This window comes from Psammomys obesus, unplaced genomic scaffold (assembly GCF_907164565.1).
Source record: "Psammomys obesus unplaced genomic scaffold, mPsaObe1.curated_primary_1811, whole genome shotgun sequence".
NCBI classification, from domain to species: Eukaryota; Metazoa; Chordata; class Mammalia; order Rodentia; family Muridae; genus Psammomys; species Psammomys obesus.
The window spans coordinates 4,046,955-4,068,920 of NW_026596125.1; the positions used below are offsets into that span (position 1 = coordinate 4,046,955).

The following is a 21,966-nucleotide window of genomic DNA, read 5'->3' on the forward strand; positions in this document are numbered from 1 at the left end:
AATAATAATAATAATAATAATAATAATAATAATAATAATAATAATAATAAAACAATCCCTAAACCATGTTTGTCATGCCTGAGGAGGCCAGAAGAGAGCACTGAATCCCCTAGGACTGGAGGTACATAGTAGTGAACTACCATGTGGGTGCTGGAATTGAACCCAGATCCTCTGGAGGGCCAGCCCTTGTGCTCCTAACTGCTGAGCCATCTCTCCAGCTCTAAGGCTAAAATGACATTCTTTCAACATTAACAAGTTTCCCTGTTTTAGTGATATTTTGCTCAAGGTTCTATTCATATATAGATTATAGCTCCTCATGTCTCCAGCAATCGTTTCATAGCAAACTGCATCTTTGGACATTGTTCTAGAAATATCCATACATAAAGAGAAATCTAGTAAGTTTTTACTGGGAATTAAGATTTAAAAAAAAAGTAATGTTACTTAAATACAAAAGACAGCAATTTATCCAATTCCAGATTGAGCATTTTCCATGTTTTCCCTAAACTGACATATTGATATGTAATAGCTCTAGATAGAAATATTGGGAACCCACGAGTGTTACTCACATTAACTCAAAATTTCTTCTTATGGCTTCTGGGATTTTGGGTTTTGTAACACGCACAGCCTGAAAAAAAAAAAGAAAAGAAAAAGCCAAAATATATATGAAAAATAAGTCTTCAAACCAGGCATGGTAGCATACACATATAATCCAATCACTTAGAAGATGAAGGCAGGAAGATCAGGAAGAAGTTCAAGGCCAATTTGGGCTACACAGGCAGACCTATCAAAACACAACAGAGGCAACAACAAAAGAAGTCTTTTAACCATGCCTCCTAGAGCTGAGCTCCTCAGATGACCTTAATTTAAATAACAACTGTAACACAGTTCACCAATAATTTACACACGGATCCCACTAGCAAACCTACTGTATGCTGTCACACCAAGAAAATGATAACTTCCTAAAATCGCAATCTGTTAGTACTACATGTAAATGCAACCCAAAGCTTAAGGACAGTGGTTCTCAACCTGTGGGTCATGACCCCCTGGGTCAGCTACCTCTCTGGGTTACATTTGCATTATGATTCATAACAGTAGCAAAATTAGAGCTATGACGTAACAATGAAATAATTTTATGGCTGGGGTCACCACAACATTAGGAGCTGTTTCAAAGAGTCGCATCATTAGGAAGGTTGACAAACAATGCTTTAGGATCATAAATAGCAACGCAGAGCTTGCATTCTTTCTTTCTAGAGTCTCATTTAGAACAAAGTTTACCTGTATTTGTAAACATTCTTTACTGATACTTTGTTCTAATCACAGTGGACTTTGCATAACTAAAAATATGGAATCTGTTGCTTTTGAAGGCTGACTTTCCTACACTAAGAACATATCTCTGGAAGCTTTTGCATTTACTAACCAAACATCCTGTACTGATACCACATACACATAACTCATGATTTAATCTCCTTTTGAAAACTGGCTAAATATTTAAGTAACAAAGCCTTTAAGCACACGAATCTTATTTTTTTTAACTTTCAAAACTTCCAATTTTTAAGAGACACTTTCGTTTTTACACCTATTTTTGTGTATATATGGGCTCCGGGCAGCAACTGCCTTTTCTTGCTGACCTATTTCACCAGCCCATAACTTGAAAGAATCCTTTCTTTCCCAATTCACTCAGGATTAATTTTTTTAAACCTGTCTATAGCAAAAATAACATCTCTATCAGTATCTAAGCTGATGGTACAAACTAAGTAAAGACTGTTTATTTTAAAAGACAAATACATATGCATTTGCTTGGGTAGTTTAAAAAAAAATGAAGGAATTCTCTAGTGTAGGAAAAAAAAAAATCAAAAGGGGATTTAGTCCCTAAGAACAGCATCATGGGTTGGATTCCCAACACCATAAACACACACACACACACACAGCATTTGTCAAGCTTTTGACAACCTGACACCCTCAACCTCTGAGGACCAAAGAGATGGTTCAATGGCTAAGAGATTCAGAGAACCTGGGTTCGATTCTCAGTACCCACTTAGTGGCTCAGAATTGTCTGAAATTTCAGTCCAAAATCTTCCTTGGAAACAGGCTTGCATGTGGTGCACAGACATACATGTAGGCAAAACACTCAAATACATAAATAAGTTTTAACTATAAAAACAAATAAACCAACCTTTGTACAACCTTCCTCATTTACAATCAAAACTAAAGACCAAACAAAAAAAGACATCTCTCTTCTTTCCTCAACTTCCACCGTTTACTGGTGGAAACACCTAGAAAAGAACAGGATGAAGGCAAGGGACTTCTTCACCCTGTCTGTGAAAACTCATACAAGTTCCCTATTATTACAACTGGGACACAGAGATCAGCAATTTTTGGGCCATATTTCTAGATATTTGCAAAATATCTTCAAGTTTTCTCCGGGGGGTGGACCCCAGAACCCTTTCAAAGTTGGTGATAGCTTTCAAAGAACAAACACATAACACTTTGTAACCTGTAAGTTTATAATTCAACATGTACAATGAGTAATAAATAGCCAAACTATTGGCTGGACAAAAAGTTGGTGGAGCTATCCTTTCTAACCCAAAGGCAGAGGTGGAGAAAATCAAGTATTTGTTGTACCTGTCTTTGGAGAAGTACAGGCATTTTGAATTGAGCCACCTCTGCCTTGGTTGGGCATCTCATTTTATTCTTGCTTAAAGGAAGAAAAAGAGAAAGAGAAAGAGAGTCTAAAACAGCGGCTCTCAACCTGTGGGTCATGACCCATTCAGGAGTTGCATTATCATGTATTTACGTTATGATTCATAACAGTAGTAAAATTACACTTATGAAGTAGCAACTAAATAACTTTATGGTTGGGGGTCACTACAACATGAGGAACTGTATTAAAGGGTAGCAGCACTAGGAAGCTCGTTGAGAACCATTGGTCTAAGGGGCTCCATAGTTTCTGCCTTTCTTTGTATGCTAAAACCAAGTTCATGAGCTTGATTGAATCCATCATATGGAATCCTGACAGAATGACAACCACTTTACCACCTCTCACATCATGATTTAGGTCCATGAGAAGATCTGGTGCAGAGATGGATAACATACTGTGTAATAGTCCCTTTCTTTTGCAATAAATCCTATTAGCTTTTCAAAATGTACTTTCTCAAACTTTCCAGTGAGATAATTACTCTAACTCTCACCCAAGGCCCACAGGCACATTACCCACTGTGATCTTGTTCCTCTGGCTGTAGAACAGCTGCTTGGGAGCTTAGTGGAGATGAAAGTGGAAGGCTAGGCCCCTAGGAAGATTGCCTGGGTCTTCTTGGCTCTGACAGAATGTGTACAATGAACCGCACAAGTCCTTTTTGAGGTGCCCACAGTCACCCAAACTCACAGCAAACCTGGCTAAGCCCAGTCTAGAGATTAGTAAGGTACAAAAACTAAGGTGTTGGAAACGGAGTTCTGATGCTTCCTGGGAAGCAGTCATGGACTGGAGACCTTGGACCAAAGCACCTCACCCCTCGGGGTGTCAAGCTCAAGGATTTTAAAAGCGAGCTTTCAAAATGTCTTTAAGTGGACGGGAGGATATATAGTCTGGTGGTAGGATGCTTGCTTAGCATGAGGTCTGTGGGTCTTGGAACCACAAATCAAAAACAAAAGTTTTAGGCAGCATATCATTTCCTATGTGAAAAAGAACAGTCAAATCTGTAGGTAATACTGAGGACTATCATACTAATGATGAGGATAACAGCAGGACAGAATAAGGCTTTGTGGGAAAACAACACACATCAAAGCATAGCATGTGAGGCCACAAGGACAATTCAGTGGCAAATTCAGAAGACAAAAATTCAGAAGCAGAATTTATAACGGGTTTCACTATGAGCACACCAGACATACAGGCAACTTCCATTCTGGATGACTATGATTCAGAGAGAAGCACAGGCATCCAGTATTTAAAGACTTGTCAACCATCTTTTCAGCCTTATAAGAAGCTGTACCTTTTTTGTGTACATAACAATTGCACAAATAACGGGTTTCATTCTGAGAAAATTTCAAGTAACTGAGTACTACATACAGACCTTAACTAGGAGGGCCTGAAGACTAGAAATCACTAAATCTGGAGGGAACAATCAAGACTTTGACTTTGGCATAATTATATTAACTAAAACAAACAAAAAAAGCCTAAGAAAGTCAATGCAAATGTTACTAGAAACAGTAAGTTCAACAATGTTGTAGATATTTTAAGTTTCATTTGAGATATGAATTTTCCCCTAAGTCAGAAATTCTAAAAGAAACAAAGAAAGGTGAGATCAAGTAAACCCATAAACTACACTTTATAAATTAAACACTAATTTAGGTAACTGATAGAATTTAAGAATATCAGTAATAAAACTAAGTGGCAAAAATATTAAACGCCATTATTTCTGCATACATGGTCCACCTTACCAGATTTAAAATTCAATAAAAAGTTGAGTGATACAGCCAACAGACCTGAAGATCTAAAACTGCATTCCAACTATTAAAATTTTTTTTTGATAAAAAGACAAATTTAATAAAAAAACAATACATTTCAATGATATAATCATTTTTTTTCAAATAATTTTTCAAAACCCCAAAAAAATATAAGTAAATTCAAAAGATCTTCGCTGCTGGTAGACTATGAAGTAGAAAGCAGTTAAAAAAACAAAACAAAACAAAACAAAAAAACAAAGGAAACTGCTCTTACCACCCAAGTGGGATGAGGGATTGAAGCCCCACCTCACAATTATTGCCAAAACGAATTTCAAATACATCAAAGACTTTCATCCTAAATTAAGCCATACACAATATAAGAAGTCACTAAAGTGCTGTAAGACTTCTCTTTCCAGCAGACAGAGACCATTACAGAAACCTACAAACAGTCAAAGTGCAAAAAGCAACTTATCATGGGGTGTCCAGGCCCGATTGAAGTATTTACAACATAACTCCTATACCTAAGGCTCAGAGAACATTGTAGGAGAAGGGACAGAAAGATTTTAAGAGCCAGAGGACCAGGAAGTCTGCTATGAGGTAAAAAATAGGCCAGGGTATCCAACTTCTTCACTCTTGGTAGGAGAAGAAAATAAAAAGGTACAGACATAGTAATAAAGAAAAGTCACCCATGTAGCATCCATGTTAACATCCATCTGTAACTCCAGCTCCAGGAGCTCTAATACCCCCTTCTGGCCTCTGAGGGCACCAGGCACAAACATGGTGTACAGACATACATGCAGACAAAACACACATACATATTAAACCAAAAAAAAAAAAAAAAAAGCAAAGCACAGCATCACCTAATCAACAGTTGGGCTAACGGACTGAATAGACAGTTATCATGAGACATCCATCTAACAAATACAGAAAATACACTGAGACAAGGGGACCCACTCTCTACACCCTACTCAATACAGTGCTCCAGTCACAGCTTTCTTGTTAGATTCTTTATTGTGTCATTCTTAATAAACAGATACCAACAAGAATCAAATATTCAACCTTTATTTGAAAGATTTTTAAAGACTCCCAGAAACTCTTAGTCTTTATAAACATTTTAGCAAAGTAGCAGGACACAAAACTGACCTAAGAATCAGCATGTTTTTTATAAACCAATAATGAATTTCTAAAAAGAAAATGGGGGGTGGGTCAGAGGGCGTGGGATAACATTCACAATAGGATAAAACAAAACCAGCAAAAACAAAGCCAAAACTAGGAATAAGCCTAACTAAGAAGTGAAAACTTAAGACACTAAAGAAAGTAGAGAGACCTGCCCTACTCATGGACTGTGAGAATTAACACTGTGGAAATGGCTGTGACACTAAATCAATCTAAGGATTTAAACCAGAGCCTACATTTCATAGAAGTACTATCTCCCATCCTGCCACCAACAGCCAAATAAATTATCAGTAGAAACAATACTGAACTTATGTATAAAATACCTAGAATTTATGCAGAACCACTACACATTAGTAAGTAAAAGAAAATCCACCAGAAAAATGGCAAAGAATATGACGCAGCCACTAGCAGAAGATGACCATTAAAAAAATGCAATCAAAAAGAGAGAACATTCCCATCTGTCTACATGGGAAAAGCAGCGTATTGAGTCCGATGCTAGTGATACATAGAGGCACTGCTGATAAGGATGTGCGTGTGTGCTGTCTCTTTGAAAGACAATTTGTACACAAGGAGAACATGTCATGGTTCATTATACTAATGTTGATTTAAAAAAATGGGAACACAGTTATATGAGGAAAGGAACTCTAAGTAGCTATTGAGATTTCGGCTGTTTCTGAGTAATACCATGACTGGCATGAAATACTTTTCTCCTTTTTTCATATAAATTTAATGAAAATTTCCAGGTTTACTTAAACTTTAATTGAATCAAAGCTGTTAGGCATGCTCTCTTGAAATAGCCTCTTACTCTTACAGCACTCTTAAAGCAAACACTGCTAGTGGATTACCTGTCAACTAACACATCTATTTTGTCTAGAACTCTTTCAACAAATGTAAACTCTTACATTTGAACTCTCTTTTCATGATGTGATTGAAGGCAAGGTATACTTTTACACTGATTAGTAACCATTACTGTGTTTAAAAATAACTCTTATGTAGTAAAAATATGAACTTAGTTCCTCATGAGAGCCTAGGATTCTCTTACTAAAAATTTACAAGAAAATAACACTCAGCATTCTCCTCATTTCTGCAGGGATGTAAAGTCAAATTACCACAGTGATTTGGTCAAGTAACTGATAACCAATAACATAAAACCATTCACCTGGAAGAGCTAGGAACGTGCCCGTTCTCAGGAGAACAGCTTACCTGGATAGTGAGCCCTGGGGCCATGGTGTTTAAGTCTTTCTGCAGTGCCTGCTTCAGATTTTCATCTATTTGATCTGTTTTTGGAGCCAAGAACAACAAATATCATGATATTTGGTTATTTTTAATTAACACTTAAACAAAACCAGTCAGGAGAGACCTTGATTGTTTCACAGATTAAACAATTTGATAAATAAAGTATATATCAAGTATAAATAAGGTGAATATGAAGCATTTTTCTTTTTGAGAAACTGAATAACAAACGGCTAAAATGTTTACTTCATAAGTTGAATTTAACTTTGGATCAATGTTTTTACTGAATACTTTTACTAGATTAATAATTATTGGCTAAAGCAGTTTTTTTTTAATGAAGAAGTGAAGAAGTTGAGTCTTTTCTTTCTTTCTTTTTTTTTTTTTTTTTTTTTTTTTTGAGACAGGGTTTCTCTGTGACAGCCTTGGCTGTCCTGGATTCACTTTGTAGACCAGGCTGGCCTCAAACTCACAGAGATCTGCCTGCCTCTGCTTCCCACATTAGGATTATAGGCGTGTGCCACAGCACTCAGTACTGGTATAATATTCTTGTGGAATGTATATAATTTACCCTTATTTATTCAAATGCTGATTTCTCTACCCCACTATCTGGTTTCAGTTCAGACACTGCATTTAAGCATCACCTGTCTCAAGTTTGTGTAAACATGCCACCATTTATTCTCTGTATTGTCAATAAAACAACCAGCCAGTGCTGTGCAATGGTGAGAATAGAGTGGGACATACTGATCCAGAGGGGAGGAGAAGGAAGCGAGGAAGCAAGTGGGAGAAAGGAACAGAGATCAGAGAGGAAGGTCTTCGAACCACGAAGAGAGATGAACTGGACCTAAGATATGACTAAAAGCAAATATAATGGGTGAAATCTGAATGGTAGAAAACTACGTGGGCTTGGTGGTTTAGGATGGAATAACTATTGCCCAGCATTTGTGCTCTAGGTTAATTAAATAAATCCTAGTCTGTGCAGTGATTTGGGTATACAGCTGGCTTAGGAATAACCACTGCTTAACTAAAAGATAAATCAATAGTAAATATTAATAACCCACAACAATTCAGCTTCACTTTGAACTTTAAAAAAGAATTGAGAGAGGAAAGTCTTTGAAGCACAGATAAATTAGAATAGAGAAAGCTATAAGGAAGCTATTATTTCACTTGATCTCACAATGACTTTTTAATCAATGGTAGCTCCATCATTACCAAAGCAACTAGTGATGTGACAAGTCAGTCACTGTAGTAGTTGTCAATCACCAAAGGCAAGCAATTGGTTTAATCACATTTTATTTTGTGTGTTGTTGGCTCTTCTTCCACCATGTGGAGCCTGGGGACTAAACAAATCAGGCTTGATGACAAGATTACTCTCTGAGCAATCTTGTCAGTCCCTCAATTGGTAAACTCTAAATTGATTAACCATTCCTAAACCTCACTGTGAGATATAAACTAACAATTCTAGGAAAAAGTGAACACCAAAAGCAACAAACGTTGATTCCTTGGTCAGAACTTACATGATCTCAACTGACAACTTTTACAGAAGAAGGGTAACAGGGCGGGCCTGGGACCATGGCCCTCTGTACTTGGAAGTCTGGATCTGGAAAGGACTCGCACACCTTGACAGAAGTAATAAAAGTGTTGCACTGTGCCTATTATACAATGTAGTTTATGCTCAACACTAGCTTTCCTCAGGGAGCCCAGAAGTTTGCTATGTGGCTGGCAGAGGGGGTCTCTACCTGATCAACCCCTCGTGAAACTATGCGGTCCTGAGTGGCTAATGAGCTTGCCCAGCAGTCAGCATCTCACAGGTGCTTGCACCTTGTTAGGAAGGGAATTAAGCACACACTGTGTGTTTCCACGACGAGAGGGTTCTTGGACGCCACATGCAGTTTCTTTTTGACTTCACCATTATACCTTTCACTTTCACTGGCTTTTATCTGTATCCTTTATGTGTAGTAATCTCAGTTGTGAATAAAACTACATGCCAGGTCCTGTCTATCTAAACAAATCCTGAATCCCAAATGTAAGTATATCTTAAGGAACACCTGTCTTTGTTTCTATCACAGTGATAAAGCACCATGACCAAAAGCGACTTGAGGAGAAGGAAAGGGTTATTTCACCTCACAGATTAGTCCATCACAAAAGAAAGTCAAGGCAGGGCAAAAACCTTGAGGCAGTAATGGAAGAAGCTACAGAAGAACGCTGCTTAGTGGCTTGCTTACCCTGTTTTTATACAGCATCCAGGACCTTGAACGCAGGAGCGGCACCACTCACAATGAGCTATGCCCTCCCACATTGATCATCAGTCACGAAAAATACTCGATAGGCCTGTCCACAGGCCAATCAAGTGGGGCGTTTTCATAGGTGAGGCTCCCTTTCCCAAGTGACTCTAGCTAATGTCAAGCTATAAAACTAGTCAGCACACTCCCAAACATATACTTCTAAGCTTTAATAAGCTATCATAGTAAAAACAGAATATAGCATGTGAATAGTGATTTTCTAATTCCTACCAAATTATATAAGAAATTACCATTGTGGTGTGGTGGTACATGCCTTTAATCCCAGCACTTGGGAGGTGGAAGCAGGCGGATCTCTGTAAATTCAAAGTCAGTCTGGGCTATATAGTAAAATAGTGTCTCCAAAAAGAAAAAGAAAGAAAGAAAAAAAAAGAGAGAAAAACAAGGAAATCATCACTTAAGATAAAAACGTATTTTAAAGATACTTGGTCTATTAGAAATTCAAAGAAAATGCTCAAACGGCCCAAAGTTTACTAACATTACAGCATCAATACTTATGTTAGTGAGATTTCTAATTGTTAATCGTCTATTTATATACTTAAAACAAATTAATACTTACCAAACAATTCTATGTAAACTTCTTGAAGTGTATGGGCACTGCAAAACTGGTTCAGCTCATGGTGAATTTTATTGAAGATTAAAGTCTTGTCATAATCTGCAGTGTAGTTCCTCACAATGTCAAACACTGAAGGAGGACACAACCCATGTTTGTTTCACACAACAGTGACCCAACTATCTTCAAATTCAGCAATGATAAAGTGATACCTTATCCACGAGGGAAAGTATCAACAAAACAGTGAAAACATAAAGCACCGCTCACAGACCTTACACTCCTTGGGCTCAACTGAACATACTTTCCTGCATTTACAGTACTAACAGAAGACCTCAAGGACCACACTAGGGAAAGGTTAGGTTGTCAACACTAAGGGAAGAATGACAGTCAGATGCGAACTCATGCAGCAGTGTGAACATGAACTGAGAAGCAAAAAAGTATAAGCAATTATTGCACAGCCAAACTTTAGCCCAGAGGTAAAGACTGAACTGAAGAACAGCAAGAAAAAAGGAAGCTGATGCAAAATAGACATATGTAATACAAAATCTATAAAAAAGTGAATATTTATATAGTTTTTTAAAAGGTGGTTTTTATTTGAGCAGACGATATGGAAATTTTTAACTATCACAGAACTCAGCTATTCCACTCGTTAGGTATATTCCTGAAGGATTCTACTTCAACAGCCATCTTACTGCTATACTCTTCACAACAGTCAAAAACTGGATCTAGCCTAGGTGTACATCAACAGATAAATGGACTTTTTAAAAAAGTGTCACAGATATACACAAGGGAATTTTATGTAGCTGTAAATTAAAATGAAATCATTACATTTTCATGATGGATGGTGCTGGAAACCATTACGATAAGTGAAATAAGCCAGGTTCAGAAAGGAAAACACTTGTGATTTTTCTCTCATACTTAGAACCTAGATTAACATCGTGCATATGTGTGTATGTATCATACAACTAGAAAGAAAATCATGAGAGGCAAAGGAGAGATCCAAGGAAGGGGAGAAAGCAAGAGTAATGAAATACACATGACATGAAAGAAGGGAGGATTACCTGAAAGAACAGAACCAGCCAGCGGAGACAGGGGATGTGGGAGGAGAGCCACAGGTGAAGGGAGTTAATGACAATAAAGTATAATGACATGTATGAAAATGCCATGATGAAATCCATTGCTTTATATGCTAATTTAAAATTCTTAAGCATAATTTTTAAAGGCTTATATTTTCGAAAGCCTCTGGGATATCAAAGAAGGGGCTGACATTTACTAGGCTAGACTTTCCATTAGGCAATTTATATACATTGGTATTTAATTTACCACCTCCCTAATTTTCCATCTTAGAAAACTAAGAACCAGAAACTTTTAGAAATATCCCCAAAGGTACACACCAGACTGCATCCAAAGTTCTGTTCTACCTATAAAACATGCTGCTATCTGTATTTGTTTTCATATCCAAAGATTTGCTCCACTGGCCTTCCTACATAGGATATTAGATGCAACTGGATTCTAGGTCCTAGTTGATGGAACAGTTGTTGATAAATAACTGCTAAATATATGGCTTCATCATCTTCCAAAAAAAAACCAGTGATCTAAAAGTCCCCTGTCTATCTCTAGGGACAGAGCCATAAATTTTCTCTTTTTAAATTCTGAATCACAATCCACTCCAGTGATTTGTAGTCAGAGAACACAGTTACCTGTTGCTCTGTGTGTGTGTGGGGGGGGGGGGGAGATTGATGCCAAGACGCTATGATGATACTAAAATCTATAAATATCTAAGTCTTTTATATTAAACTGAACATATAAACTGCACATCCTCCTGTATACTTTGTCATGTCTACGTGATTATACAATAGCTAACACAATATAATTACTATGTAAATACTTACTACATTGTATAGTTTGGGGAAAAATGACAGGAGGGAAAGTCAAAATATGTTTTGTATAGATTTAGCTTTTCCTCTGAATATTTTTGGTATGTGTTTGGTTAAACCTGTGAATGCACAAGCCACAGATATGGAGGGCTGACTGTAGATTAAAGACCATGAGGAAAGTAACCTCTAAGAAATGTCATTCAAAACTGCTTGACAATAATATATTTACAACTCTTTACTCTGAAATATTCCCACTATCTGTGTCTGTACAAGTGATGTGAAATTTAACATGACCCTATGTTTCAACGTTTCCCCCTGCCTGTCATGTCTTCTCAAGTACAATGAAAACACCTTCAAGGCAGGGGCTGCCGTCTTCACTTGTCACTGCTCTTGTGAAACACAAGCACTGGCTTATTCGGCATGCCAGTCTGTTAACAAGGATGAAGGCCAGACAGCTTCAAAACTTGCAATTAAGTTTCTCGTGTGTATGTGAGCTGCAATGCACCTCTGTGTGCGCACTTGGATGCCGTCAACATACTCGAGGGCCACAAATCAATTTCAGGTGTCATCCCTGGGTCTTCCACTAACGAGGCCATACTGGCTGGCTTCTGGACCTCAGGGATCTTCCCACTTCTGCCTCAGCACTGGATGACAAGTGCACAGCAAGCTGTTGGGTGCTAAGGATTGAACTCAGGTCCTCATGCCTGCACAGCAGGGGCTCTACTAACTGTGCAACCCTCCTCCACAGCCCAGACTAGTTTTTAAAGAACATGTATTCACATTATCTTTGTGGTGTTCATCTCTTACTGAAAAAATGCTTCCTTATATTACAGACTTTCAGACTGCTTTGCAAGTTATAGCAAATCTCAACTAAAAAATGACAAATGAGTATGACCCAAAGAAAATGATCAGTTATAGATCTTAATAGGATACCAAGAATTTCTTCCCCAACATAACAGGATACAATGCCACTTTCTTTTTCTACAAATGCTTGCTTTTAGAAACAGTAAATTCAGAGAGAAATAGCTCATAAAGTTCCTGAAAAGTAATTCTGTCCAGAACTTGTGACCTGTTTGTATCTCTATTTCTTGCAAATAAAAATACTTTCATGATCACTCTTTTATATTCATCCTTAGTAATTACTAAGGAGATAAAATTTTAAAAAAATACCTTACTATTCCTTCCTCAGTTATAAATACCCTGATTACAATTATACAAACACAGCAGATAGGTAACATACCTGCATAAGGAGCCAACATATTAACCACTTCTATTCGGTCAATATAGATCATGACCCCACCACTAAAAACAAACAAACAAACAAAAATGGAAAATGTGAGCCAGTGCCAAAATAAAAGTAATAAAGCACAATAAAGGAGTTACAGATAGACCTAGGGAGAACTTGAAAAATTAGCTTATAATCTAAGAGAGCTTGGTCCCTTTTAAAATGTATCTGTCCCTCTATAAATGTCAAAGATATTTTTGTAGGTTTGTAAAAGCAATACTTTAAGTCATTTAAGCTAGGTAATTAAAAAAAAATGCCTTGTATTTCATATACCTCACTTGATACAATTTAATGTAGTAAGTATATTTTAGTGATACCCCAGCCTTGTTTCCTTTCTTGCCCTCATCCTTTGTAAGGCAGCAATTCTTTTTTTTTTTTTTAATATTTTATTTATTTATTATGTATACAATGCTCTAGCTACATATACACCTGCACGACAGAGGAAGACACTAGATCTTATAGATGGTTGTGAGCCACCAAGTGGTTGCTGGGAATTGAACTCAGGACCTCTGGAAGAGCAGGCAGTGCTCTTAACCTTTGACTCATCTCTCCAGACTCGCAACAATTCTTAGAGGCCTTTAAAACAAAAGCATACTTAGGGACTTCATTAGAAACATAAATTCTATTAGAGACCCACTGACTTGGAAACTCTCAGATGACATTTAACATTATAAAGACAAAAAGTGGAATAATTTTGTTCTAAGTAATCTTTTATTGAACATTAATTCAGGGCAAAGTTCCTGGCCATATACACAAATTCTAATCCTTACAATAACTATAACATAGGTCTTACTCCCTGACTTTAGAGAACTAAGCTTAGGGAAACTAATCAAGGTATCAGAGCAGGGCAAGGGTGATTTGAAGCCTAGATGTTCTGCTTCATTTTCCAGTCAACTAAAATAGTGACACAGGTGTGCTAATGCTGATGTACAATTAGTCTGCTAGCTCTAAACTCCACTTTTCAGTAATATCCTAAAATGGAATGCTCCCATTTGCAGCTTCATGCAAATAATTCACAGCACAGAAATTTCTGTTGCTGTCATGCCTATATGATAGTGTCTTACTCAGGCACGGTGATATATACCTATAATCTCAGGGTTTGGGAAGCAGAGGCAGTAGGACTGCTTCAAGTCTGACACCAGCCTAATCTACATACTAAGTCTCAAGTCAGCCAGGGTCATAGTGAGAGTCTGTCTGACTGAAAAACCCAAACAGAACAACATACAAACAAAGGCTTCTTAAGTGATGACAGCTCTAAGAACTCCATCAGAACTATAGAAAAGAAAGAGCGATGGGTCATAAAGGAAGCTTACCTTGTTCCACAAGGCACATTTTTAACTTCATCTGTTTGTAGTGTTGTCTGGGAAGATAAAAAAAAAAAGCTCATCAAAATTTCTTTAAAAAAAAAAAAAATGCTAATCTAGCCAGGCATAGTAGCACACGCCTTTAATCCCGGCATCTGAAAGACAGCTGCAGGTGGATCTCTGTGAACTCAAGGCCAGCCTGGTCTATACATAGTAAGCTGCAGGACAGCTAGGACTACATGGAAAGACCCAGTCTCAAAACCAAACCAACCAAACAAACATACAACCTGCTGATCCCAGGGAGAAATCTCTGTAGAGATGCTGCCAGTAAGCACAAGAGAGCCCTGCCATGATTTCAGCCTCCAAAGCTCAGCTACCAAGTTAGCCTTTTCTCCCTATACCTAGAAAGACTACATGGTTTATAACTAAAGCTGGACTCAAATGCACTAGGAAGTATTCAGTGTCTAATCTATTAGTAGGCATGACATTTTTTTTTCTTAAGTATCTTATTTGTCTAGAGCAGGCTTAAGATAACAAACTATACAGCTCACTTACAAGTGACAATATGACTAAGGGCTGTGCTCTGAACTTTGATTCCTGGCTATTACTGTTTCCAGTGATGATGTGCACACAAGTACTTTTTGAATCAAAATTACCCTAGAACTTAAGAGCAAAGCTATAATCATTGTTTTACTTTCAGGACCTAATGCTCTCTCACAGATTTTGTTCAGTTTCCTCTTAATATAAGTGCCAAAACCAATACTGGTTCTTAATTGCTTTGCCATATCACATCTTTTGTATCAGAATGGCCTCCAACCCAAGGCTTCAAAAACAGGTTAGCAGTATATTCTGGGACACATTATACCTAGTTAAGCACACAAAATATGCTTTTTTTTATGAAATATGGTCCCTGTTACCTAAAAGTCACAATCTAACATAGGAAATACAATTCTTACAAAGAAATCTACCAGTAGATACACAAATAACAGCATAAATTCAGTTCTTGGGTACTAAGTTACAAGGAAGAATGTACTAATCTTAAAAGCTCTTAGAGAGCTAGCTCATCAATTACAAGTCCTCAGCTCTTTTTCAAAGGCCTGGGTTTGGTTTCCATCACCCACATAGGGTGGCTTGCAACTGCCTGTAATTCCTATTCTAGAGCATTCAACACCTCTTCTGGCCTCTGCAGACACCATAGCATTTGGTGCACCTACAGACAAATAGGCACATACAATACATATAAATTACAAAATAAAACATTTTTTTAAATTAGGTATTAATAAGCAGATCTACAAGTGAAGAATAAGAACTTAAGAGGAACAGCTTAAGTTCAATTAATGTCCTATTCCAATACACACGCCCAAAGCAGACAGGCTTGCCTGAAGCAAAAGATGCTATTCAGATAAGTGGTAAATTCCAGGAAAAGAATACAGTGATATTAGGTCGAGGGCCTTGAATATTTGCTGAACAGTTTAAGTGCTCTTTAATCCATGTTATATACAATCATAAAATGAATCTTTCAGAAAAAATTGTTAGAGTGGTTGTGCAAACCCCTAATACTAGCTATGTAGGAGGCTGAGGTGGGAGGAGTACAGGTTCCACACTAACTTCGGAAATAGTGAGGCCCAATTTGGGAAAGAAAATACAAAAGATGTAGGCTCAGTGGTGGAGACTTGCCTAGAACGCTCAAGGCTCTGGGTTTGAAAGGAGAAAAGGTGTTTTTCTTAATTCCTCTGATCATGTAATACAGTTGTTATTCAGCTTACTGAGGGGAAAGAAAAGCAGCTAGGAAGCTAAAGAAGTAATTTGTCTAGGATTAAGTTAGTAAGGCCAGGGACATAGGAGAAGAAGAGGGAGGGTAGGATTGGGAAGAAGTTGGGGAGGAGGCTACAGCTGGGATACAAAGTGAATAAACTGTAACTAATAAAAACATAAAAATTAAAAAAAAAAGTTAGTGAGGTCATGAAAACTGAAAGATGCCAATCTTGGAGACATAATAAAGGAAGGAGGTGATCACTGGTTGAATATACAATTCCAGCATACAAAGAATAAAATGTAATTCTTCAGTTGAGAGATTAGCACGATGGTAATATTAGAGATAATTCTAGATAAAGTGAGGGGAGAAGGTTGATAAAGAAATGAGTTCAGTATATTTTACTTCTTTCAAAGCATTAAACTAATGCTATTTTCACTACTCTGTACCAACTTTCAAATCAAGAAAAAGTAGGAGTTAAACAGTAACTGTTCAATTTAATATCCTGTCTTATGTACTTCTATATACCTAATTATTTTCCAAATATGAGGAGAATATTATGTTGGCACACATGTGTAATCATAGCCTTCAGGAAATTGAGTTGTGAGTTTGGGTTTAGCCTGTACTAGGCAACAAATTTTAGGACAGCTTTGCCTACACAGTGGACTCTGTCTCAACAAAACAAAACAAAACAAAACAAAAAAACAACCAAAAAAACACACGATCAGAAAAGTGAGTCTATGTTTACTTTATAAAGTATATAAAAGCTGAAGGTTTTAATATAATTTCTCTAAGCACTGCTTTGTTTCTGCACCTTACATATGGAATTTCATATTCATGCATATAAGTCCTTTCAATTGTCAATTCTGTTAAATCATTTGTATAATATGTACATACTAATATTATACTAATATGTTCCCCAAATCCCAAAACATAAATCTATGACTATTAAAGAAAATTTTCTTTAAAAGGTTTTATGAATGTAATTCTTGCCTAGAATGCTTTTTTTTTTTTTTAACATAAAAAAGACATTCCTATTTTGTTACACTGGTTCTAACATTTAATTTTTAATTAATTATCTAATCATGCAAATTATAAGTTTATGTTAAAATCTTTTATTAATTTCACTTCATCTCTAACAGTTTATTCTATCACACACAGTATATCTGCTATATGCATATAATTAAACATCTGTTTACTATTACTGCCTACATCTACTCTGTTACTGTGAGCTTAAGGAAGGCGGAAGACTTCCCTGGCTTTGAACAAGATCTAAGAAAGAGCCCTGTCTCAGTCTGAGGATGCCATGTTAACTTCAGGACTATTTAGAGCTGTTGGTGAGCTAAGGTCAGAAGAGAAAAAAAAAGTAATATGAAAATATTGTTCTAGGGAAGAGGTTTTGTAACCTAAAACATTTTCCTTTTCTTTTGTTTAAAACTGTATCAATCAACTATATTATAGTGCAATTTAATATGTTAATTGCATTGCTATACATAAAATATGGTTTTAAATTTTAAAAAAAACCTCAAAAGGCTCAGTAAAACATGGGAGGCCAATCTTAGCACTTAGCAGAAAGCCGAAAATTAAAATATTTATCATCTCACTGATTTTACAAAATTAGTTAGAGCCCAATCCTATTTTGCCATCTTTTTATATCAAACTATATTTTTTAAGTATGTCCTCTGGCCAAGATACTTTTTGCAAGAACCAGATACTTATTTCAAATATTCTGAAATGGTGTCAAAGTACCACATTCATTCAGGTTCCTCCCAAATTTGTGTTTAATGCACCAGGCAAAAATGTGAGGCCATAAACTGTGTATAAAAGTTCATCCCTCCATGATAACAGTAGCCTGGGAGCTGCCTCTATAGAAACCAAACAGCTCTAACCCAAGCAATCACTGATTTGTATTCTTGTGTTCTCAATTCTTAGTTTTATTTCGACTGCAGTTAACAGAAAACCTGCTAATACCATTAAACAGATGGCAGCAGTCAGTCTTCACAGCTGCCTCGCCCCCTTTCAGTTCATCTCAAGGCAGTGTCTGAAATCATTGTGCTATGACAGTTGTACTCTGAACTTTCACTCTACATTTAAGTAAATACCAACATTTGCTTAAGCAATAAGGAAATCCATCTCCACCCACAAGTGTGGTAACTCCTGTCACACCTGTCTATCTGGAATCCCTAGGAATCACTCACCTGCACAGATCTGAATGTAGTAATGAAAGGCAACATGATATGATAGCCTGGTCCACTGGGGCTAGTTAGTAAAGCTCCTCCCCTGCAAAAAGATGTTTCAAAACTGTCAGTTTTCTTTTCACCTCCAAAATGCTATAATAAGCGTTGACTATTACTCACGTTACTAACCTACAAGCCTTACAACAGAGTCCCTCAAGAGGAACAACTGCTACTTAAGACATCCACCGCACTTAAAAATGTGAGACTTCATCAAGGCCAACTGCCAAGATTGCACCCTGTTTCATAAGCTCCACCAAGCACACCTCTGGGTCTCCAGCACTGCTCTTGGGCTCAAAAGATGCTCTCTGGTCTTTAGCTCTCCGATAAATACTTATGGAACAGTCTAATGACTCTCAATTAAGGTACCTCAATTGCACATAACAAGAGACAAGTCAAAACAAAACATTTAATCACTAAGTTTTAAAACAAACTTTCAAAGAAGAAGAAAATGTCTGAGGCCAATGGTTCTTTTAAGACATCATTAAAGTGCTGGGGACAGACAGTTTCAGTATAAAAATTAGCATGGAAAGATGGATGGCAAAAGGGTTGAGATTATAAGTGAGATATGGATTTCTTCATCAAATTCTGAAAAATGTGAACTATGAACCCCACCCCCGGAAATTACGAAGAGTAGGTGTTTAGGAACAAATACAACAAAAATTCCTATTTTACACAACGAACTGTAAATTTTTGGGGAGTGGTGTCTCGATATGTTTGTCCTCTTTGTGGTTTTCAGAAGGACAATGACAAACTACACAGAAATGTGCTGGCACTTCTTATGCTATGTCCATCTGTTAAGACATACCACCAAAACTGTACTTCTTCTAGGATTCAGGACGGATCTAAAAGTAGAAATACCACTTAGGGGGCACGACGGAAAAATCTGCTTGTTTCTGAATAAACCACTATCCCATTTCCCCCGAAAACTGGCTTCTCTAACCAGTCTATACCAAAGGGAGCTGGTGGTGATTTATACCGAAGAATAGCCATGCCAAATCAAGTAGTCAACAACAGAGTCCACACTCTTCCTCACCTTGACTCGAAAAAGGTGAGAAAGGTGGTCTGCAAATGTGGTTTTTGTCTCTTAGGCTTTAGGAACATTACACTGCCATGGTCACTAAGACTTTTGGAGACATAACCAAAGGGAGGTTTTTAATGAAAAAGGAAAAAAAAAATAGAACTGTCGTTTAAAATAAGACCAACAAATCCCGGAAAGCATCCACAGTGGCAAACTGTGGACACCTGGACAGTTGTACGCGCTCTGGTGAGTTAGTCATCTCCTGTTTCCTTCCCTCCTATGGTGTCGTCCCCTCCGCACAGAACGGACTTGGCACTACACTGACACCTGAAAGGTGCCCCGCCAAAGATGAATTCCCCAAAGCTGGGGATTCCGCTTCCCGGGGCTGGAAGCGCTCCCCTGCTGCTGCGGAGGGACCAACTTCCCAGGCTCCACGGTGACTCCGTGCTGCAGAGCCGTGGCCGGCTGCGCAGGACGCTCACCTGTAGTACACGGCCAGGTGTCCTTCCTCGATCTTGTGGATGGAGGCGTAGAGGAGGACCACCACCAACCCCACCACTGCAGCCACCAGAAACCGGGCTTGAGTCATATTCATCCTTGTTCCTCCTGAGCAAAGCGGAGGAGAGGAACCTCAGTGCCCTGAGGGACAGGCCAGTCCCCACCCTGCCAAGAGCCCGCGTCCGCTCGCGGGCTGAGGCGGGAAGCCCCGCGCCCCGGCCCCTCGCTCTCCCTCAGCTGGCGCTGGCCCCCGCCAACCCCCGCGCAGGCGGCCCCGGCTCGGCGCGCGTCGTGACACCCCTTCCCCGGCTCCCCCGGCTGCCCCGGAGGAAGGCCCCGACTCAGGACGGTCCTAGCCTCGGGCACACGGACACCCGCGACCCCTCCGCCGCGCCTCACCGGTCAGTGACGCATCGCCCCCGCCCGCACGTGCAGCCGCCACCCGGCCCCGCCAACTGCTGCCAACAGCCGGCCCCGCCCACCTGCCCGGCACTGCGGCTGCGCGGGCACGCACGCCACGCAGCCCCCGCCCGCGACTCGCGAGACGGTGAGCGGGCGGGACAAACTTGGCCCAGGCGCGCACTTAGCGCCGTCGCCTGGGGTGGGCCCCTCGGACCGACGCTGCCCCGGGCGCTCCAGCGCACAGGACCCAGCCGTTCGGTGTAGGGGGTGTTCCCCCATCCTTTTATGGTTCGTACCTAGCCTAGCTGGAGAGAGCACCTTCTACCGGTACACAGGCTGCACTCGGGGAACTGCCAGACCAGTCTCAGTGAGGGGTCAGCTCAGGAGAGGAAGCTAGTCGACCACTGTTAAATCACTCAGGCCTGGCTTAAATACTCCTTTTTGTGCCAGAACGCTACACTAGAGTGCTTTCTGAAGGCCACCCAGAAACGGGAGCAGAATGATCTAAGTGTGTTGAATGTGGGGGTCGGGCCAGTCTTGTCAGGAGACCAAAAAGGACAGTGAACGCTTGCTTTTCTGTCCAACGTGGTGGAAAGGAGTTGTATGGTAGGCTAGGCTAGAACCAGATTTAGAAAGTCTGCGATGCGTTTTTCTAATGATAGAAGAAATGGGTGGCAAGGCAGTGACTTTATTTATGGGTGTTTTGCCCGCATGCACGTCACCACAAGTTTGCCTGGTTCCCTCAGCAGTCAGAAGAGGGCATCGGATCCCTCTGGAGTGCTGCAAACTGCCACATGGGTTTCGGGAATCGAACCAGGGTCCTCTGGAAGAGCAGCCACGTGCTCTTGACCTGAACCATCTATCCAGCCCCCTCAGATTTTTTTTTTCTCTCACTGTATTTTTATATTCCATACCATTCGGACCTGCTGAGATGGCTCAGTGGGTAAAGGAGTTTGTGGACGTGACTAAAGACTTCATTTCACTCCACAGAAGTGAAAAGTGGAGAACTGACTCCATGAGGTAGTCCTCTGATCTCCACACATAAAGCCCTGCGTTCCATATCACACTCCAACACATACAACAATTATAACCATAAAAAGTTTAGGGGGTAAACCTGCACCCTGTGTGTATTACAAAACAAAAAAGAGAAAGGGTAGAGTTCAGAATAAAACACGTGTGGAACAGGACATTCTATCACTAAGAGCAGAGACAGTGGACAAGTTAACAAGGTTGGAAGGATTTCCAAACTCCTGTGCAGGAAAATACCAGAAACAGTGCTTAGGGGCGCTGTATCTGTAACTGACTGAGAGCGAAGATAGACAGGAAGCTGGAAAACAGTTAAAGAATAGCAGCCACAAGGTTATGATGCTAGTAACAAAGGAAACGAAAAGAGGCAACAGAGTCAGTTCAGGGCTTTATAAAAGCAAATCTAGCCACACCCCTCCAAAACACACACTAACCTGTATCATGCATCTGATTTTTATTACCTAAGAATGTATGGGACCTTGTCTGTTCCAGCCTAATATTACAGTAGCTATTTTCACTTCCTCTGGTCCCTTTTCCCTGCAAAAAAAAAAAAAAAAGGCTCACCATGATGCATACACCTGTAATCTTAGCTGGAATGTGGAAGCAGGGGGAATATGAGTTTCAGGCCAGTGTGTCTCAGAAACAAAACAAAAAACAACAAACAAGAAAAGAAGCTGCAGCTAAAGATCAGCAGTAGAGCTCTTGCCCAGTAGCATGTTGGGGTTGATGTGGGGGACAAGCTTGCTTTGAGTCTAGCACCTGTTTTCTGGATTTATTCTTAGTTCTTCATAATGTTGTTTATAGAATAAAGTATATTCAATTGATAACTTTTAATTCTGAAAGTTACTGAAAAGTAGAGTGATCTAC

The 21,966-nt window shown here is 39.1% G+C and overlaps 1 protein-coding gene across 1 annotated transcript in view; it reads right to left on the reverse strand.

Moving 5' to 3' along the window:
- The window catches only part of Erlin1 (ER lipid raft associated 1), a 27,883-nt gene extending 7,745 nt beyond the window's left edge, over window positions 1–20,138 (reverse strand). Inside the window, exons 1-8 of the mRNA XM_055591658.1 lie at window positions 20,071–20,138; window positions 19,656–19,779; window positions 18,117–18,198; window positions 14,175–14,221; window positions 12,817–12,878; window positions 9,706–9,831; window positions 6,820–6,893; window positions 567–625 (exon numbers count right to left, since the gene is read on the reverse strand). Coding sequence (XP_055447633.1) covers window positions 567–625; window positions 6,820–6,893; window positions 9,706–9,831; window positions 12,817–12,878; window positions 14,175–14,221; window positions 18,117–18,198; window positions 19,656–19,768 — 563 coding nt within the window. The 5' untranslated portion in view covers window positions 19,769–19,779; window positions 20,071–20,138. The remainder of the gene's footprint in view (window positions 1–566; window positions 626–6,819; window positions 6,894–9,705; window positions 9,832–12,816; window positions 12,879–14,174; window positions 14,222–18,116; window positions 18,199–19,655; window positions 19,780–20,070) is intronic.
- Between the last annotated feature and the right edge of the window lie 1,828 nt (window positions 20,139–21,966).